The sequence below is a fragment of the Cherax quadricarinatus genome, chromosome 38 (genome assembly GCF_038502225.1).
Source record: "Cherax quadricarinatus isolate ZL_2023a chromosome 38, ASM3850222v1, whole genome shotgun sequence".
NCBI classification, from domain to species: domain Eukaryota; kingdom Metazoa; phylum Arthropoda; class Malacostraca; order Decapoda; family Parastacidae; genus Cherax; species Cherax quadricarinatus.
Window position 1 is genome coordinate 24,456,103 of NC_091329.1, and position 22,500 is coordinate 24,478,602.

The 22,500-nt window shown below is 38.6% G+C and overlaps 1 protein-coding gene across 6 annotated transcripts in view; it reads right to left on the minus strand.

Moving 5' to 3' along the window:
* The window catches only part of LOC128692826 (phosphatidylinositol 4-kinase beta fwd), a 652,994-nt gene that overhangs the window by 24,264 nt on the left and 606,230 nt on the right, over nucleotides 1–22,500 (minus strand). For all 6 annotated transcript variants that reach the window (XM_070092189.1, XM_070092187.1, XM_070092190.1 and 3 more), the window contains exons 9-10: nucleotides 18,256–18,431; nucleotides 2,745–2,963 (exon numbers count right to left, since the gene is read on the minus strand). In XM_070092189.1, coding sequence (XP_069948290.1) covers nucleotides 2,745–2,963; nucleotides 18,256–18,431 — 395 coding nt within the window. The remainder of the gene's footprint in view (nucleotides 1–2,744; nucleotides 2,964–18,255; nucleotides 18,432–22,500) is intronic.

A 22,500-nucleotide genomic window follows, 5' to 3' on the forward strand; every position in this document is an offset into this window, starting at 1 on the left:
CATTGTTTTGACAGGGGTAGGGGTAGTGACTAATGAGATAATATGTCACTTTGACAGCTGCCGACTTCTGACTCAAAACAATTATAAGCCACACACTCCCCGCACACAAGGATGAGGAGGAGAAGGAGGAGAAGGAGGAGGAGGAGGAGGAGAAGGAGGAGAAGGAGGAGAAGGAGGAGAAGGAGGAGGAGGAGGAGGAGAAGGAGGAGGAGAAGGAGGAGGAGAAGGAGGAGGAGAAGAAGGAGGAGAAGAAGGAGGAGAAGAAGGAGGAGAAGAAGGAGGAGAAGAAGGAGGAGAAGAAGGAGGAGAAGAAGGAGGAGAAGAAGGAGGAGAAGAAGGAGGAGAAGGAGGAGAAGGAGGAGGAGAAGAAGGAGGAGAAGAAGGAGGAGAAGAAGGAGGAGAAGAAGGAGGAGAAGAAGAAGGAGGAGAAGAAGGAGGAGAAGGAGGAGGAGAAGAAGGAGGAGAAGAAGGAGGAGAAGAAGGAGGAGAAGAAGGAGGAGAAGAAGGAGAAGAAGGAGGAGAAGAAGGAGGAGAAGAAGGAGGAGGAGAAGAAGGAGGAGGAGAAGGAGGAGGAGAAGAAGGAGGAGGAGAAGGAGGAGGAGGAGAAGAAGGAGGAGGAGAAGAAGGAGGAGAAGAAGGAGGAGAAGAAGGAGGAGAAGAAGGAGGAGAAGAAGGAGAAGAAGAAGGAGAAGAAGAAGGAGAAGAAGAAGGAGAAGAAGAAGAAGAAGAAGAATTGTTTGTTTGTTTGTTTGTGTAAACAAGTTTTGTAAACAATATATTGATAATTATGTTTGTGTGCTTATTGTGTTGTATACAACGAGTGTATATATATACATTGCACCTTACTTTGGTCTCATAGGCCACATAAGTTATGTGAAAAAATAAAATAGTGAAAAAAACAACAAACCTTCAAATACAAGTAAACTAAAGTTTACCGGGTGAGCGGCAGTCGCCGCTGTTGCCATACGCGGCTCATTTTCTGCAAACTTCACGGCTCTATATCTCGGTAAGTACCAATGGCAAAAATTTTTTTTTTGGACTAAAACACTCAGAAAAATAATCTTAACATTTTCATAAGAAAAAATAATTTTTTTTTTTTTTGAATATTTGGCGACATAGAATGACAGTTTCAGAGAGGGGCCTGAAACAGTCAAAGGGTTAACCTATACAGGAAGGTCCTGCTTAAATAGCAGGTTAGGTTCCGGGCTACCACTGTAAAGTGAAAATCACTGTAAAGTGAAATAATAGTCTTTTCTCACTTTCAAATGCATATAAAAGCCTGATATGTTTACACTATCATATAGTAAGTGAGCAACAGAGCTAGGCTTTAACAATGCATATACAGTACACACGTTACTTACCTTAAAATGTTTTCTTACTTAGCTTATAGTTAGTGGTGAATGTATTTATTGTAGCAAGTCTGAATAAATGAAGAATGGATATGACTGAAAACCGCTGCATTAGTAAAACATTGTAAAGCAAAATGCTGTAATGCAGGACCTGCCTGTATATGAAGAAATTTTAATGTTTATACTATGTAACCAAATTTCTGTCATTTCAATTATGATGTCTGTGTGCCTCTAGAGACAATTGCTTCAAAGTGAATAACATTGCATGTGTTACCTCCTTAGGATCTCGCTACCCTGCACGCAACCTGCTGTTAAAAACCAAACAAATTAACCCTTACGATAAACCTGTCATAGCTGTCTTACCTCTGACCATTTTTGAGGGTTCTTTTGCTTCTGCAGCCCAGTGAGATTTGTTGACTGCCTGGTCAACCAAGCTGTTGCTGCTAGTGGCCAAAGGCTTAAACAACCACACCTCGCTTATCTAGTGCATATTGGATGTAGTTGTCCAGTTTCCTCTCTGAAAATTTCTACCTTTGTCCCAGCATGTTTGCAAACAGCACCAGTGTGCCAAAATATTTGTAAATAGCACCAGTGTGCCAGGATGTTTGTAAACAGCACCAGTGTCCTAGCATGTTTGTAAATAGCACCAGTGTGCCAGTATGTTTGCAAACAGCACCAGTGTTCCAGCATGTTTGTAAATAGCACCAGTGTGCCAGTATGTTTGCAAACAGCACCAGTGTCCCAGTATGTTTGTAAATAGCACCAGTGTTTCCAGCATGTTTGTAAATCGAATGTGTGTTTTCAGCATGTTTGTAGATAGCACCAGTGTTTCTAGCATGTTTGTAAATAGCACCAGTGTTCCAGCATGTTTGTAAATAGCACCAGTGTGTAAAGCATGTTTGCAAATAGCACCAGTGTTTCCAGCATGTTTGTAGATAGCACCAGTGTTTCCAGCATGTTTGTAAATAGCACCAGTGTTTCCAGCATGTTTGTAAATAGCACCAGTGTGTCCAGCATGTTTGTAAATAGCACCAGTGTTTCCAGCATGTTTGTAGATAGCACCAGTGTTTCCAGCATGTTTGTAAATAGCACCAGTGTTTCCAGCATGTTTGTAAATAGCACCAGTGTTTCCAGCATGTTTGTAAATAGCACCAGTGTTTCCAGCATGTTTGAAAATAGCACCAGTGTTTCCAGCATGTTTGTAAATAGCACCAGTGTTTCCAGCATGTTTGAAAATAGCACCAGTGTTTCCAGCATGTTTGTAAATAGCAGCAGTATTCCAGTATGTTTATAAATAGCACCAGAATTCCAGCATATTTGTAAATAGCACCAGTATTCCAGCAAGTCTGTAAATAGCAGCAGTGTGCCAGTAAAAGCACATCTTCCTTAACTCACCTATCCTTGAGCTGAATAATGTAGCAAACCAGGCAGTAGGCAGCACAAGACTCCACAAACTTCCTCTGTGCTGTAAGAAATTCTTCAGAGTTCTTATCTCCAAACTCTTTGATGAAATATTCTAACATGGACATCTTGCTGTTTTTCTTGATTTGATGCAATGAGCAAGTATTGACGATGGGTTCAATCATGCCCGAGTCATCTGATAGCACCAAGATCCTGCAATGTAACAAATTGTTTATATATTACAATATATAGAGGCCTTTTTAATTAACTAAATATAAACAACGTTTTTTTTTTTTCATAAAATTGGCCATATCCCACCGAGGCAGGGTGACGTAAAAATTAAATTTTTTCTTTTTAAGTTTGGTAATCTATACAGTAGAAGGGGTTACTAACCCCTTGTTCCCGGCATTTATAAACTACATGCAGTTTATGTCTCATATTTCTCATAATACCTCTTCTAACATATATAGTACGTAACAGAATTGTTGTATATGTAATATCTGTGTTCTTGACTAGCAGCACTTAAAAAAAAAATAAAAGCACTTAGATTAAAACTAGGCTACTTAAACCCTAAATTACTTATTCCATGGAAAAACAAGCTACAAGGTTAATCCATGGTAGTATATTCACTAGATCAAACAAAATTTAACCCTTTGACTGTTTTGGTAGTATACATATGTCTTACGAGCCAATGTGTTCGACATATACATACTCAAAAATTCTAGCAGCTTCAAATCAAGCAGGAGAAAGCTGGTAGGCCCACATGTGAGAGAATGGGTCTGTGTGTGTAGTATAAAAAAAATCCTGCAGCACTCAGTGCATAATGAGAAAAAAAAAAACTCCAACTGTGTTTTTGGATTAAAACACCGACTTTGATGTGTTTTTTCGTAGAGTATTTATGGTTGTATTCTTATTTTCTTGGTTTCATTTGATAGAATGGAAAACATATTATAGAAACAGAAGTGACTTTGATTGGTTTTACTATGAAAAGGATCTTGAAATGGAGCTCAAAGTGGCAGAAATGTTCGATTTTTGGCGATGTTCAAGGGTAAACAAATGACGTCATTGTCCAATAAATGTCCAACTAGCCATTCTAATATGCAGTCATGAATTGGTTGACATTATTTATACAATACAATATTGCAGTAGTCTGCATAACAGTAAATCTATGTTTTGTGTGAATAAAAATTCAAAATAGAAAGCAAGAGTATTATAACAGGGGCCTGAAGATGTGACTGATGAACAGAGAAAATGTTATTTTAGTGCCAGGAATGTTTGCATTGTTCTTTCTGGACCCTATTTTGAAATTGACATTTTTTAATTTGCATGAAATTGGCCAAATTGCCAATTTCTGACCACTTTATTGGGTAGTTGAAATCAGTAAATGGGCAGTTTCTTGTACTCAATTGATAGAACAAATGGAGTTCTAAAAAAATAGCTATGAGTTTGGTGGACTGGAACAATGGAAATGGCCGAAAACAGGGCTCAAAGTGGGTGAAATCGCTAATGAGTAAATGTCACCGAGGTCGCTAACTTCACGAGAGCGTAATTCCATGAGTTTTCCATCAAATTTCGTACTTTTGGTGTCATTATCATCAGGAAAAGATTCTCTATCATTTCATAAGAATTTTTTTTTTTTTTTCAAATATTTTGCAACACCAGGAGACACTTCAGGATTTGGAGTTGCAACAGTCAAAGGGTTAAAGTTAGCCCATGACAGTACATTCACTAGATTAATTCATTTGCATTGTGATGTAACTTCTATTCTTTGGATACTTACAACTCGCACCGATACTTAACCCTTTCAGGGTCCAAAAGCCAAATTTCAAAGTGCGCACCAGTGTCCAAGAATTTTCAAAAAATAATTTTGTTATTTTTTCTTATGAAATGGTAGAGAATCTTTTTCTGAAGGTAATAAAACAAAAAGTACGAAATTTTATGGAAAATTGACGAAATTATGCTCTCGCGAATTTTAATGTGACAGCGATATTTACGCATTGGCGATTTTGCCTACTTTGACTCCCAATTTAGGCCAATTACTTTATTCCAGTCGAAGAAATTCTTAGCTATTTCACTAGTATTTTTTCTATTCTATCAAATGAGCACAAGAAATCAGCAACTCAACTGTTTCAACTACAAAATAAAGTGATTGGAAATTGGTAATTTGACCAATTTAATGCAAAGTTCAAAATATTCCAATTTCAAACTAGGGTCCAGAATAAACAATGCAGGCATTCCTGGCACTAAACTAACATTTCCTCTTTTCATTATTTACATTTTCAGGCTTTACAAATGAATTCCATGTTCATTTTTAATTCACATAATGAATTTTTATTCAAACCAAAAAATGGAAGATTTATTGTCATGCAATATTGCAATAATTGTATAAATAACATCAGCACATTTGTAAACGTATATTAGACCCACCAGCTGGTGTGTATTAGATGTATGAGGTCATTTGTTTACTTTTGAACATCGACAAAAATTTAACATTTCTGCTACTTTGAGCTCAGTTTCAAGCCATTTTCAGTACTAAAACTAATCAAAATCATCTCTATTTCTGTAATATATCTTCCATTCTGCCAAATGAGACCAAGAAATCACAAATACAGCTATAAAAAACATATGAAAAAACACTGCAAAGTTGCTGTTTTAATCGAAAATTATGGTCTCAGTTTATTTCTCTCATTATGCACTGTGTGCTGCAGGATTTGTTTTATGTGGTGCACACATACCACATAGATGTATTCTATCATATCTAGGCCCAAATTTACCGCTCACAGCTTATCAGAGTGAGCTGAACTCATGGCGTAGATCTACGGTTTGGACCCTCAAAGGGTTAATTTTGCCCCCCCCCCCCAGCAAAATTTCTTAATATCAACCCCATGAACCCTGCATCAAAACCAAGAAAATGGGCATTTACAAGCACACTTCCTCTCAACTCAGAGCTGCTATTATTTAGTGTCACTTGTTTTATCAGTGCAATACACAGAACAATGGAGAGCTATATAGTAACCTGGAGGTCCATTGTAGTGTAGGCAGGGTGCACAAAATAGATAATTACATTATCTGACAGCAGTGAGCTCTAGGCCTAAAACCAAAGCTCTGGAGATAGTGAAGCCTCCCATGTTCTGCACAACTGTATATGACCTCAGATTCTAAACAATGGTGTTTATATGTGCTCTCTTCCTTAATACATTTGGCATCATTCCACTTCACCAAGTGGTCATAGCTACTTTTATGAATAACACAGCTATTATTAACACTAACGAAGGCTGGTATATTTATATAGGACAGCCCCGCTTATACAGCTGGTTAGGCTCTGGGCTACTGCTGTAAAGCGAAAATTGCTGTAAAGTGGATCATAGTCTTTTTTCACTTTCAAATGCATATAAAAGCCTGATAACATATTTACACTATCATATATTTAGTGAGCAATAGAGCTAGGTCTAAAAAATGCATATACAGTACACATTACTTACCTTAAAATATTTTTGTCCTTAGCTTATAGTGAGTAATGAATATATTCATTGTAGGAAGTCTGAATAAATGAAGAATGGGTATAATTGAAAACCACTGGATTATCAAGACACCATAAAGCAAAGCACTGTACAGCGGGGCCCTCCTGTACTCATTCATACAGTTCCATAAGCCTCCAGCTGTCTCTTCTACATATATTTTATTGCATCCTCCACATGGTAGGACGAATTCCAGTTTTAGTTTTAACTAGGCTTGTGGTAGTAGTGACTACTCTAAGACTGCACTTAGAAAAGGCACTAAATATTATTAACTACTTTACTGTTGGTGACATTACAAAATTTATAAGAGAACTGTCAATCTTGGAGGTGTTAATGATCTGCAGAACTCATTATTTATAGTCACTGATGAAATGAAAGGGAATGTGCAGTTTAGAGAAGGCCTGATGAATGTAGTTATATTGTTCCTTACACAATTCAACAATTTGGTTTTTGTTAAAGACCAAGTGGAATTGTGGAAATTCATTAGATTATCCTTAGTTTGTTTCTAGCCAACTTTGGAAGACAGATAACTGCTAAACCTGCATAGGAATACATCCTTTCCAGGTGTGAATTTATTAGAAGGCTCTACTGGGTTGAGTATGTGCTGAAAGTGGGTGATGCTGAATCTTCTAGATGCTATGAGGAGGATATCATTCACATACCACAGGTATGTTACACTGTTGGAAAGAAAGGGGACAAATTTTTTCCACCTCCAGATACTCCTCCATGTACATGTCAGCTAGTACTGCACTAATGGAAAACCTTACTGCTGTGCCAAGGTTTTGACTGTACAAAGTTACCATAAGAAAAACACTTAAAATTCATACAAGATCAATGAAATTACTGGCAGACAGAGAAAGATCGAGAATGTCATTAACGTTCCTACGAAGAGCTTCAATAACCTAGGCTGTAAGTATATTTGTAAATAAGGCTGCTAGTAATATTACTGGTGCCTTCTCTAAGTGAAATTTTAAGAGTAGTTACTGCTACAAGTACTACCATAAGAGACTTAGCCAACAAAAATCCTACAAGGCTGGTTAAAACCAAAGCTGGAGTTTGTTATATCAACTGGATAATGCAAGGCAATACATAAGGGAGAAAAACAGCCAGAGAATTACACACCTGTATCATTGAGCATAAATACATTTGCTGTACTATGTTAATAATACCTGTGTTACTCACAAGAACAGCCACGATCGAAGGATAAAATGTGCAGAATGTGCAGTCATATGTCTTAAAAGAACAGTTGAGAAAAACAAGGAAAGCTTCAATATGAAGCTCCTGATTTAAAGTAATCAGAACACAGCAGTCAGATGACATTAACCATTCTATGCTTCCCAATTACACTATACAATGATGTGTATACTATCCTCCCAACCTAGACTACATAATGATGTGTATACTATCCTTCCTGCCTGCACTACACAGTGATGTGCATACTACCCTCCCAACCTAGACTACACAATGATATGTATACTATCCTTCCTACCTACACTACACAATGATGTGCATACTATCCTCATAACCTAGACTACACAATGATATGTATACTCTCCTTCCCACCTGTATTACATAATGATGTGAATACTATCCTCCCAACCTAGACTACACGATGATGTGCATACTATCCTCCCAATCTAGACTACACAATGATGTGTGTATTATCCTTCCTACCTACACTACACAATGATGTGCATACTATCCTCCCAACCTAGACTACACAATGATGTGTATACTATCCTTCCCACCTACATTACACAATGATGTGTATACTCTCCACCCAAGCTAGACTATACAATGATGTGCATACTATCCTCCCAACCTAGACTACACAATGATGTGTATACTATCCTTCCCACCTACACTACACAATGATGTATATACTATCCTTCCCACCTACACTACACAATGATGTGTATACTATCCTTCCCACCTACATTACACAATGATGTGTATACTCTCCACCCAAGCTAGACTATACAATGATGTGCATACTATCCTCCCAACCTAGACTACACAATGATGTGTATACTATCCTTCCCACCTACACTACACAATGATGTATATACTATCCTTCCCACCTACACTACACAATGATGTGTATACTATCCTTCCCACCTACACTACACAATGATGTATATACTATCCTTCCCACCTACACTACACAATGATGTATATACTATCCTTCCCACCTACACTACACAATGATGTATATACTATCCTTCCCACCTACACTACACAATGATGTGTATACTATCCTTCCCACCTACACTACACAATGATGTGTATACTATGGGCTTTAAAATTGTGTCACTGTATATTTATGTAATGTATAATGAAATAAATTTCATTACTGTATTATCATTATTGTTATTATTATTATTACACATAATAAATACGTTACTACTATAAATGAAAGCTTTTTAGGTTATTTTAGCATGCTCAAACTGAATTTGAAGTCAGAATGAACCCATCATGTAAGATGATGGGAACACATGTGGTAATATATTACATGTATAAACTTAAATATACCTCTGAGGAAAGTTTTGCAACTATCTGCTTGTAAAGTAAAAGGACCCAAGTGCAACTAATGTGACATTTTTATTGTGGCAACGTTTTGCTCTCCAGGAGCTCTGTCAAGCTGTAATGGCTTGACAGAGCCGTTGACAGCTTGACAGAGCCTCTGTCAAGCCATAATGGCTTCACAGAGGGTTACTGTTCATTGTGTACATTAGTGTTTATTTTGCTTAACTCCTTGAGGGTCCATCCCATAGTTCTACGCCTTTGAAGCCAGGGTCCAAGCCGTACTACTATGTCATGAGCTCAGCTCATTCAGATATGCCATGAATGGTAAATTTGGGTCTAGATATGAGAGAATGCATCTATGTGGTAAGTAGGCACCATATAAAACAAATCCTGCAGCACACAGTGCACAATGAAAAAAAAAAAAAACTGAGACCGTTTTTTGGATTAAAACAAAACAGCAACTTTGCGGTGTATTCTCGTATGGCTTTTATGGTTGCATTCACGGTTTCTTGGTCTCATTTAATAGAATGGAAGATTTTATTTTATTATTATCACACTGGCCGATTCCCACCAAGGCAGGGTGGCCCGAAAAAGAAAAACTTTCACCATCATTCACTCCATCACTGTCTTGCCAGAAGGGTGCTTTACACTACAGTTTTTAAACTGCAACATTAACACCCCTCCTTCAGAGTGCAGGCACTGTACTTCCCATCTCCAGGACTCAAGTCCGGCCTGCCGGTTTCCCTGAACCCCTTCATAAATGTTACTTTGCTCACACTCCAACAGCAAGTCAAGTATTAAAAACCATTTGTCTCCATTCACTCCTATCAAACACGCTCACGCATGCCTGCTGGAAGTCCAAGCCCCTCGCACACAAAACCTCCTTTACCCCCTCCCTCCAACCTTTCCTAGGCCGACCCCTACCCCGCCTTCCTTCCACTACAGACTGATGCACTCTTGAAGTCACTCTGTTTCGCTCCATTCTCTCTACATGTCCGAACCACCTCAACAACCCTTCCTCAGCCCTCTGTACAACAGTTTTGGTAATCCCGCACCTCCTCCTAACTTCCAAACTACGAATTCTCTGCATTATATTCACACCACACATTGCCCTCAGACATGACATCTCCACTGCCTCCAGCCTTCTCCTCGCTGCAACATTCATCACCCATGCTTCACACCCATATAAGAGCGTTGGTAAAACTATACTCTCATACATTCCCCTCTTTGCCTCCAAGGACAAAGTTCTTTGTCTCCACAGACTCCTAAGTGCACCACTCACCCTTTTCCCCTCATCAATTCTATGATTCACCTCAGCTTTCATAGACCCATCCGCTGACACGTCCACTCCCAAATATCTGAATACATTCACCTCCCCCATACTCTCTCCCTCCAATCTGATATCCAATCTTTCATCACCTAATCTTTTTATCCTCATAACCTTACTCTTTCCTGTATTCACTTTTAATTTTCCTCTTTTGCACACCCTACCAAATTCATCCACCAATCTCTGCAACTTCTCTTCAGAATCTCCCAAGAGCACAGTGTCATCAGCAAAGAGCAACTGTGACAACTCCCACTTTGTGTGTGATTCTTTATCTTTTAACTTCACGCCTTTTGCCAAGACCCTCGCATTTACTTCTCTTACAACCCCATCTATAAATATATTAAACAACCATGGTGACATCACACATCCTTGTCCAAGGCCTACTTTTACTGGGAAATAATTTCCCTCTTTCCTACATACTCTAACTTGAGCCTCACTATCCTCGTAAAAACTCTTCCCTGCTTTCAGTAACCTACCTCCTACACCATACACCTGCAACATCTGCCACATTGCCCCCCTATCCACCCTGTCATACGCCTTTTCCAAATCCATAAATGCCACAAAGACCTCTTTAGCCTTATCTAAATACTGTTCACTTATATGTTTCACTGTAAACACCTGGTCCACACACCCCCTACCTTTCCTAAAGCCTCCTTGTTCATCTGCTATCCTATTCTCCATCTTACTCTTAATTCTTTCAATAATAACTCTACCATACACTTTACCAGGTATACTCAACAGACTTATCCCCCTATAATTTTTACACTCTCTTTTGTCCCCTTTGCCTTTATACAAAGGAACTATGCATGCTCTCTGCCAATCCCTAGGTACCTTACCCTCTTCCATACATTTATTAAATAATTGCACCAACCACTCCAAAACTATATCCCCACCTGCTTTTAACATTTCTATCTTTATCCCATCAATCCCGGCTGCCTTACCCCCTTTCATTTTACCTACTGCCTCACGAACTTCCCCTCCACTCACAACTGGCTCTTCCTCACTCCTACAAGATGTTATTCCTCCTTGCCCTATACACGAAATCACAGCTTCCCTATCTTCATCAACATTTAACAATTCCTCAAAATATTCCCTCCATCTTCCCAATACCTCTAACTCTCCATTTAATAACTCTCCTCTTCTATTTTTAACTGACAAATCCATTTGTTCTCTAGGCTTCATTAACTTGTTAATCTCACTCCAAAACTTTCTTATTTTCAACAAAATTTGTTGATAACATCTCACCCACTCTCTCATTTGCTCTCTTTTTACATTGCTTCACCACTCTCTTAACCTCTCTCTTTTTCTCCATATACTCTTCCCTCCTTGCATCACTTCTACTTTGTAAAAACTTCTCATATGCTAACTTTTTCTCCCTTACTGCTCTCTTTACATCATCATTCCACCAATCGCTCCTCTTCCCTCCCGCACCCAGTTTCCTGTAACCACAAACTTCTGCTGAACACTAACACTACATTTTTAAACCTACCCCATACCTCTTCGACCCCATTGCCTATGCTCTCATTAGCCCATCTATCCTCCAATAGATGTTTATATCTTACCCTAACTGCCTCCTCTTTTAGTTTATAAACCTTCACCTCTCTCTTCCCTGATGCTTCTATTCTCCTTGTACCCCATCTACCTTTTACTCTCAGTGTAGCTACAACTAGAAAGTGATCTGATATATCTGTGGCCCCTCTATAAACATGTACATCCTGAAGTCTACTCAACAGTCTTTTATCTACCAATACATAATCCAACAAACTACTGTCATTTCGCCCTACATCATATCTTGTATACTTATTTATCCTCTTTTTCTTAAAATATGTATTACCTATAACTAAACCCCTTTCTATACAAAGTTCAATCAAAGGGCTCCCATTATCATTTACACCTGGCACCCCAAACTTACCTACCACACCCTCTCTAAAAGTTTCTCCTACTTTAGCATTCAGATCCCCTACCACAATTACTCTCTCACTTGGTTCAAAGGCTCCTATACATTCACTTAACATCTCCCAAAATCTCTCTCTCTCCTCTACATTCCTCTCTTCTCCAGGTGCATACACGCTTATTATGACCCACTTTTCACATCCAACCTTTACTTTAATCCACATAATTCTTGAATTTACACATTCATATTCTCTTTTCTCCTTCCATAACTGATCCTTCAACATTACTGCTACCCCTTCCTTTGCTCTAACTCTCTCAGATACTCCAGATTTAATCCCATTTATTTCCCCCCACCGAAACTCCCCTACCCCCTTCAGCTTTGTTTCGTTTAGGGCCAGGACATCCAACTTCTTTTCATTCATAACATCAGCAATCATCTGTTTCTTGTCATCCGCACTACTTCCACGCACATTCAAGCATCCCAGTTTCATAAAGTTTTTCTTCTTCTCTTTTTTAGTAAATGTCTACAGGAGAAGGGGTTACTAGCCCATTGCTCCCGGCATTTTAGTCGCCTCATACGACATGTATGGCTTACGGAGGAAAGATTCTTTTCCGCTTCCCCAATGGAAGATATATTACAGAAATAGAAATGTTTTTGATTGGTTTTATTATTGACAATAGGGTGAAACTAAGCTCAAAATAGCAGAAATGTTCAATTTTTGCTGATATTTAAGAGAAAACAAATGTCGTCAGGCGTCCAATACACATCAACTGGTGGGTTTAATATACATTCATGTATGCGCTCATATTACTAATTCAATTATTACAATACTGCATAACAGTAAATCTTGAATTTTTTTGGTGTGAATAAAAATTCAACATGTGAATAAAAAATCACAATGGAATTCATCTGTAAAGCCTGGAAACATAACTAATAAACAGAGGAAATGTTATTTTAGTGCCAGGAATGCCTGCATTGTTTATTCTGGACCCCATTTTGAAACAAATATTTTGAACTTTGTGTGAAATTAGCCAAATTACCAATTTTTAATCACTTTATTGGCTAGTTGAAATAGATGATTGGGCAGTTGCTTATGCTCAATCAATAAAATAGAAGTATAGTGGACCCCCGCATAATGCTATTAATCCGTTCCTGAGAGCTCAATGTTATGCGAAATTATCGTTATGCAAATTAATTTTCCCCATAAGAAATAATAGAAATCAAATTAATCCGTGCAAGACATCCAAAAGTATGAAAAAAATTTTTTTTACATGAAATATTAATTTTAATACACACAAACTTAAGAAAACATGCACAGTTACATGACACTTACCTTTATTGAAGATGTGGTGATGATTGATGGGATGGGAGGAGGGGAGACTGGATGGTTTTAGTGTTTAGAAGGGGAATCCCCTTCCATTAGGACTTGAGGTGTCAGGTCCTTTTCCGGGGTTGCTTCCCTTCTTCTTTTAATGCCACAAGGACCAGCTTCAGAGTCACTGGACTTCTGTCGCACAACATATCTGTCCATAGTGGCCTGTACCTCTCGTTTCTTTATGACTTTCCTAAAGTGTTTCACAACACTGTCAGTGTAATAGTCACCAGCACGGCTTGCAATAGCTCTCTGAGGGTGATTTTCATCCATGAAGGTTTGCACTTCAAGCCACTTTGCACAGATTTCCTTAACCCTTTGAGGGTTTTGGTCGTACTAGTACGTCTTACGCGTAGGGGTTTTTGTCGTACTAGTACGCATAAATTCTAGCGGCCTCAAATCTCGCAGGAAAAGGCTGATAAGTCTAGATGTGAGAGAATGGGTCTGTGTGGTGGGTGTGCGCAGTAGGAAAAAAATCTGGGACCCAGTGGTGCATTGTGGGAATGCCATCATAGTACACAATTTCCACCGTGCCCTGCGGTAAGAAGTTCCTCACTCCTCGGCGAATTGGGACACTTTTGTTCCCCAGTGACAGTTCTAATACAGATGGAAGTGACAGTGAAGATGAGTTTCAAGGTTCTGGTGAGGTTTTGACCGAAACTAATGACCATAATATGGGTAATAGTGAGGAAAACCCAGACAACCCACAGCCTTCCACCTCTGGTGCTGGGCCGTCGTTCAATTGTACCAGAATCAAAGAGGAAACTCCTATTTTCCAAAATCCCAGACTCAGATGTGAGCATTGGTGATGATAATGATAGTGATTATGAACTACAAGCTCTTCAAACTTGTTCCAAGAATGGAGGAGGAGGAGGAGGCAGAGGAGGAGGAGGCAAGAGGAGGAGGAGGCAAGAGGAGGAGGAGGCAGAGGAGGAGGAGGAGGAGGAGGAGGAGGAGGAGGAGGAGGAGGAAGAAGAGGAGGAGGAGGAGGAGGAGGAGGAGGAGGAGGAGGAGGAAGAAGAAGAATACGTAATGATAACAATAATACATAATAATAATACATAATAATAATAATACATAATAATAATAATACATAATAATAATAATGCATAATAATAATAATAGGTAATAATAATAATATGTAATAATAAATGTTCACCCATGACAGTAACAAGATAAGGGGAGATAACATCTGATAAGTGCTGACGTTTGATGAGGGTAAATGAGGGTAGAGCTGATGCCAAAAGATGAGATGAACATCGCCCTCCCTTTGTTTTTGCTGGTATACTAACATTTCTGTCTGTCTATTTGCCTGTCTGTCAAGCTCCCTGTCTATCTGTCTATCCGTCTAGCTCTCTGTCTCAGAGAGCCACAAGACTGTGTCATCACTTTTACTCACATCTTCAAGCAGATTATAGCACTTTGTCTGGATTTCTTGGGTTATCCTAGGTAATTTATACTATGTATACTTGTATTTATGTGTACCTGTGAGACAGAGATAGACAGACAGATAGAAAGAGAGAGACAGATTGAAAGAGATAGAATGAGGGAGAAAGATAAAACACCATTGTGTATGACACCATGTTTCAGAGTTCCACAAGCTGCAGAACTAATAGGAATATGTTCAGTGACTGTATATTGGTATATATATTATAGAACAATAATAATAAACAATGTTTTGTATTGTTTGTTTTTGTAAACAAGTTTTGTAAACAATATATTGATAATTATGTTTGTGTGCTTATTGTGTTGTATACAACGAGTGTATATATGTACATTGCACCTTACTTTGGTCTCATAGGCCACATAAGTTATGTGAAAAAATAAAATAGTGAAAAAAACAACAAACCTTCAAATACAAGTAAACTAAATTTTACCGGGTGAGCGGCAGTCGCCGCTGTTGCCATACGCGGCTCATTTTCTGCAAACTTCATGCATCCATATCTCCGTAAGTATTGATGTTAAATTTTTTTTGTTTATCCTATAATGTTTAGAAAAAAAAACTCTATTTTTTCATAAGAAAAAATAATTTTTTTTTTTTTTGAAATTTGGCCGACCCTGAGAACGAGTTTCGGAGAGGGCCTGTCGACCCTCAAAGGGTTAATCTTTGAAGTAGGCAACTTCAATTTCTCTCTCCCTTCCTCCGAAGCAATTTCCTCAGGTGTGGCCTCTTGCTGTTGAAGTTGATCTAGCAGCTCATCAGTGGTTAGTTCTTCATTGTCCTCCTCCACCAACTCTTCCACATCCTCCCCACTAACGTCCAACCCCAAGGACTTCCCCAATGCCACAATTGATTCCTCAACTGGCATACTCCTCTCAGGGTTAGCCTCAAATCCTTCAAAATCCCTTTGGTCTACACATTCTGGCCACAGTTTCTTCCAAGCAGAGTTCAAGGTCCTCTTAGTCACTCCCTCCCAAGCCTTACCTATAAGGTTTACACAATTGAGGATATTAAAGTGATCTCTCCAAAACTCTCTTAGAGTCAATTGAGTTTCTGAGGTCACTACAAAGCACCTTTCAAACAGAGCTTTTGTGTACAGTTTTTTGAAGTTTGCAATAACCTGCTGGTCCATGGGCTGCAGGAGAGGAGTGGTATTAGGAGGCAAAAACTTGACCTTAATGAAGGTAATGTCCCCACAAAGTCGCTCTGCCAAGTCTGTAGGATGACCAGGGGCATTGTCTAACACCAGGAGGCACTTAAGGTCTAATTTCTTTTCAGTTAGGTAATTTTTCACAGTGGGGGCAAATGCTTGGTGTAACCAGTCATAGAAAAAGTCCCTAGTGGCCCATGCCTTACTGTTTGCCCTCCACAGCACACACAAATTAGCCTTGAGGATATTCTTTTGCCTGAATGCTCTGGGAGTTTCAGAGTGATACACTAATAAAGGCTTCACTTTGCCATCACCACTAGCATTGGCACACATGAGAAGAGTAAGCCTGTCTTTCATAGGCTTATGTCCTGGGAGTGCCTTTTCCTCCTCAGTAATGTAGGTCCTGCTTGGCATTTTCTTCCAAAACAGGCCTGTTTCGTCACAATTAAACACTTGTTCAGGTTTCAGTCCTTCACTGTCTATGTACTCCTTGAATTCCTGCACATATTTTTCAGCTGCTTTTCGGTCCGAATTGGCAGCCTCACCATGCCTTATCACACTATGTATGCCACTACGCCTCTTAAATCTCTCAAACTAACCTTTGCTGGCCTTAAATTCACTCACATCACCACTAGTTGCAGGCATTTTTCTAATTAAATCCTCGTGCAACTTCCTAGCCTTTTCACTTATGATCACTTGAGAGATGCTATCGCCTGCTATCTGTTTTTCGTTTATCCACACCAATAACAGTCTCTCAACATCTTCCATCACTTGCGATCTCTGTTTCGAAAGCACAGTTAAACCTTTGGCAAGAACAGCTTCCTTGATTGCCGTTCTCTTGGACATAATAGTAGCAATGGTTGATTGGGGTTTACTAAACAACTTGGCCATCTCGGAGACACGCACTCCACTTTCATACTTAGCAATGATCTCTTTCTTCATCTCCATAGTAATTCTCACCCTTATTCCTGTAGGGTTGGCACTAGAAGCTTTCTTGGGGCCCATGGTCACTTATTTTTCAGGTGAAATCACTATAAAAAGGCTGTAATAATACGAAATGTTCCGATTGTATGCTTGAATGTTACCGCGGAGGCTGGCTTGTAAACAATGCCACTGGCAGAACAAGTGAGGCTGGCTCAGGCCGCATGGACGCGTCTCGGATGAATCGCGTTGAGCGAATTTTTTAGTGCTATGCAAGGCAAAATTTTAGCGATAAAATGTATCGCTGTGTGCATTTAACGCTATGCGATGCCAACGCTATGCGGGGGTCCACTGTAATACTAGTTAAATAGCTAATAATTTGGTCGACTAGAATAATGTAATTGGCCTAAAATGGGAGTCAAACTGAGCATAATCACCGATGCATAAATATCGCTAACATGGCAAAATTTGTAATAGTGTAATTTCATTAATTTTCCATCAAATTTCGTATTTTTTGTTTTATTACCTTTAGAAAAAGATTCTCTACCATTTCATAAGAAAAACAATAAATTTGTTTTTTATATTCTTGGACCCTGCGGACAAGTTTCTCGGGGTCGGAACCCTGAAAGGGTTAAATTGCATTTCTCTTAAACATACACATATCCATATTTACATCTGATTTCTTCATTACTGGGTATCAGAACTTTTAGTAAACCTTGCAACACCTGCATGTACTTAGATCATCACCAGTAATGTGAAGTCAGAAGTGCTTCAATAACTGCTCATTAAAACTTTAATAGTAAACAACTTATGATGTAAATATTGAAGATTAATATAGTAGCAAATGCTACCACAAAAATAAGTGCAAAAATATATTTCATTAACTTGATAAAATCAAATCTCTCTGGCTTCTCCACCTACTTTCATGTCTTGATTCATTTCAGATTTGATTCTAATTTATTCCAAGAAGAAGAAACTCCTTTATGTAATGATAAACACTTATACAGAATTCTCTAATACCTGCAGATATTTAAAATATCCAACCAAATTTTAATGTATCATCCCCTCAAGTAAGAGACTTGAAACATGAAACAAGATAACAAAATGTTTCCTGACAAACAAACAATATTCAAAGGTGCAGTAAGATCCATGACTGAGCTATCATGTAAGTGAATATTACTACACACAACTAGGACACAGCCAAGACCAAGAACTTTTATATATACTATTAAAACACACAAATATTGTAAATATTAGAATCTCTATGAATCAAAAAGAGGGAATTATTAAGTGATCAACAGAGTAGAGCATTTCTATATTTGTTACTGACCACTAGACAACATGTACAGTACTCACTTGTAAGGTCTAAGCCACAAAGACACTTTTTCTTCTGCCCAAATTTTCTGGAACATACAGAGAAGTTGGTAAGCAAGCAACTCTTGTCTTAGGTCATCCCCACACTTGACGATCACAGACCGAAGGCGCCAGGATGCTAAGTGCCCATAAGGAGAACTTTCTCGAATACGCTCCACCTGCAATTGTGTCAATGTTACAGTTTGGCAACATAAATTTATGTAAAAAATTATCATTAATTTTACATTACATTACATTGATTCACAAAAAAATATACTTCAGTAATTTCCCAAGGTAGTGATACGTAAAGAAGGAAACTACAATAAAACCCCTATCTGACCTTAATTTAACAGACTTCAGATTTAATGGGCAAAATCTGCAGTTAGGTGGGGCCCAAGACTGTTCAACAGCCTCCCACCAGCAATAAGGGGCATTACCGGTAGACCCCTGGTTGTCTTCAAGAGGGAGCTGGACAGATATCTAAAGACGGTGCTGGATCAGCCGGGCTGTGGTTCGTACACTGGATTGCGTGTGGCCAGCAGTAACAGCCTCACTGATCAGGTCCTGATCCACCGCGAGGCCTGATCGTGGACCGGCCCGCGGGGGCGTTGATCCCCGGAATGCCCTCCAGATAGGTGTCCAGAAAATAATGAACATAGTCCATTAACCCTTTGACTGTCGCAACCCCCAATCCTGAGGTGTCTCCTGGTGTCGCAAAATTTAAAAAAAAAAAAAAAATATTTTTTTCTTATAAAATGATAGAGAACCTTTTCCCGATTGTAATGACACCAAAAAAACGAAATTTGATGGAAAACTGACGGAATTATGCTCTCGCGAAGTTAGTGACCTCGGCACTGTTTACAAATCGGCGATTTCGCCCACTTTGAGCCCTATTTTCAGCTAATTCCATTGTTCCAGTCGCCCAAACTCATAGCTATTTTTTTAGAATTCCATTTTTTCTATTGATTGAGTACAAGAAACTGCCCATTTACCGATTTCAACTACCTAATAATGTGGTCAGAAATTTGCAATTTGGCCAATTTCACGAAAACTAAAAAAATATGACAATTTCAAAATAAGGTCCAGAATGAACAATGCAGACATTCCTGGCTCTAAAATAACATTTTCTTTGCTCATCAGTCATGTCTCCAGGCCCCTCTGATATTACTCTTGCTTTCTATTTTGAATTTTTATTCAAACAAAATATAGAAGACTTACTATTATGCAGACTACTGCAATACTGTAATAATTGTATAAATAACATCAACCCATTCATGACTGCATATTAGAATGGCTAGTTGGACATTTATTGGACAATGGCATCATTTGTTTACTTTTGAACATTGGCAAAAATCAAACATTTCCCCTACTTTGAGCTCCATTTCTAGGTTCTTTTTATAGTAAAATCAATCAAAATCACCTCTATTTCTATAATATGTTTTCCATTCTATCAAATGAGACCAAGAAAACGAGAATACAACCATAAATACTATACGAAAATAGACCACAAATTCGGCATTTTAATTAAAAAAATTGGTCGGAGTTTTTTTTTTCTCATTATGCACTGCCTGCTCCAGGATTTTTTTTATATGGTGCACACTGATCACACAGACCCATTCTCTCACATGTGGGCCTACCAGCTTTCTCCTGCTTGATTTGAAGCCGCTAGAATTTATGAGTATATATACGTCAAACACTGTACCTCGTAAGACGTATATATACGGCCGCGACAGTCAAAGGGTTAAGTCCAGAACTGTCTGTTACTGTTATAGTCTGCTAGGTAAATTGATTTTGCATTTAATGGACAAAAATCCATTAACCCTTTCAGGGCCCACAGGCCCTCTCAGAGACTTGTTCTCAGGGTCCCCCCAAATTAAAAAAAAAAAAAAATTCTTATGAAAAGATAGAGTATCTTTTCCTGATCATAATGACGCCAAAAGTATGAAGTATGATGGAAAATTTACGGAATTATGCTCTCACGAAGTTAGCGGTCTCAACAATGTTCACGCATCGGCGATTTTGCCCACTTTGAGCCCTATTTTCAACCAATTCCAATGTACTAGTCGACAAAAATCATAACTATTTCGCTAGAACTCCATTTTTTCTATCGAATGAGTACAAGAAAACACCAATTTACCGATTTCAACTATCCAATACAGTGGTCAGAATTTAGCAATTTTGCCAATTTCACACAAATTTCAAAAGATGCCAATTTCCAAATAGGGTCCAGAATAAACAAGAAAGACATTCCTGGCACTAAAATAACATTTCCTCTGTTCATTAGTCATGTCCCCACCCCCCTCTTACATTCTTTTGCTTTCCATTTTGAATTTTTATTCTCACAAAAAATAGAAGATTTACTGTTATACAGACTACTGCATTAGTGTAGAAATGGTATAAATAATATCGGCACGCTTGTGAAAGAATATTAGACTCACCAGTTGACGTGTATTGGACGCTTAGCATGATTTGTTTACTTTTGAACTTTGGTAAAAATCGAACATTTCTGCTACTTTGAGCTCAATTTCAAGGTACTTTTCATTGTAAAACCAGTCAAAATCATCTCAATTTCTGTAATATGTCTTCCATTCTATATAATGAGACCAGGAAAACTAGAATTCAATGGTAAATATCATATGAAAATACAGTGCAAAGTCACTGTTTTAATCCAAAAACACAGTTTTTTTTTTTCTCATTACGCACTGTGTGCTGCAGGATTTTTTTTATACTGCGCACACTGACCGAACAGACCCATTCTTTCACATGTAGACCTACCAGCTTTCCCTCACTAGATTTGAAGGCGCTAGAATTTATGAGTACTAGTACGTCATGGGCCCTGGTGCATAAGCCGTACTAGTACGGCTGAAACCCTGAAAGGGTTAAATTCAAATTTTTCGTTTACTGGATAAATCAATTTCTGATTTAACAAAGTGCATTAAATTGAGAACTCTCCATTATTCTTACGATCATGGAACAATAATTGTCACTGGGATTTAATGCAAACTGCTGATAAAAAAAAGAATCTAAAATGGTAAAGAATCTTTTTCTGAAGGTATTGACACCAAAAGTATGGAATTGAATGGAAAACTCATGGAATTACGTACAATTATGCATCAGTGATTTCGCCCATTCTAAGTCTTATTTTAAGCTAATTACACTGCTCTATTTGGTCATATTCTTGGCTGTTTTGCTAGTATGCCTTCTGTCCTATCGACTAAGCACAAGAAACCACTCATTTAACTACGTATTTCAACTACCCTATAAAGTGCAAAGAATTCGGCAATTTGGCTAATTTTACACAATATTAAAAAAAATACCAATTAAAAGGTTGTGCAAGACAAACAATGAAGACATTCCTGTCACACCTCCAGGCCTCTCCTATATTACACTTCCCTTCCATTCTGAATTCTTATTCACACAAAACTGGAAGATTTACTCTATTTCTAGGATAACAAAATATAATCAGGAATGATTGGTCATGGTTTACAGCTTTCCAATAATTGAAACAGGTCTAAAGAACCTATAAAACAGACTGTGGGTTGTATGGAAGGCCTTACCTATCCTCTGGAATGTCAGTTTCAAGCTACTTCCAGTACTCAAACCAATCAAAATCATCTCTATTCCATTCTATCAAATGACACCAAGAAACTGCCAATAAAACCATAAAACCCATTCAAGAAACAACTTAAAATTGCTATTTTAAACCATACACACAGTTCTGTTTTTCCCATCAAGCACTGAGTGGTTTATCTGGAGTTTATCTGGAGAGAGTTCCGGGGGTCAACGCCCCCGCGGCCCGGTCTGTGACCAGGCCTCCTTAGGTCAGTGTCCCAGGATGCGACCCACACCAGTCGACTAACACCCAGGTACCCATTTTACTGATGGGGAACATAGACAACAGGTGGAAAGAAACACGTCCAATGTTTCTACTCTGGCTGGGAATCGAACCCAGGCCCTCACCGTGTGAAGCGAGAGCGTTAACCACCAGGCCACCAGGATTTTTTATACAGTGTACACTCACTGCACAGACCCATTCTCTCATATCCAGGTCAAAATTTACAGCTCACGGCTTATCTGAGTAAGCTGAGCCCATGACGTAGAACTACGTCAGAGACCTTGGTCTCAATGGCATAGTTCTACGTGACGGACAGTGAAAGGGTTAAGAGTATGACTGGCAGGCAACATGACCATGTCTTGTAACATGACCAACTTAAGAGCATGTATGGCAACATGACTAACTTAAGAGCA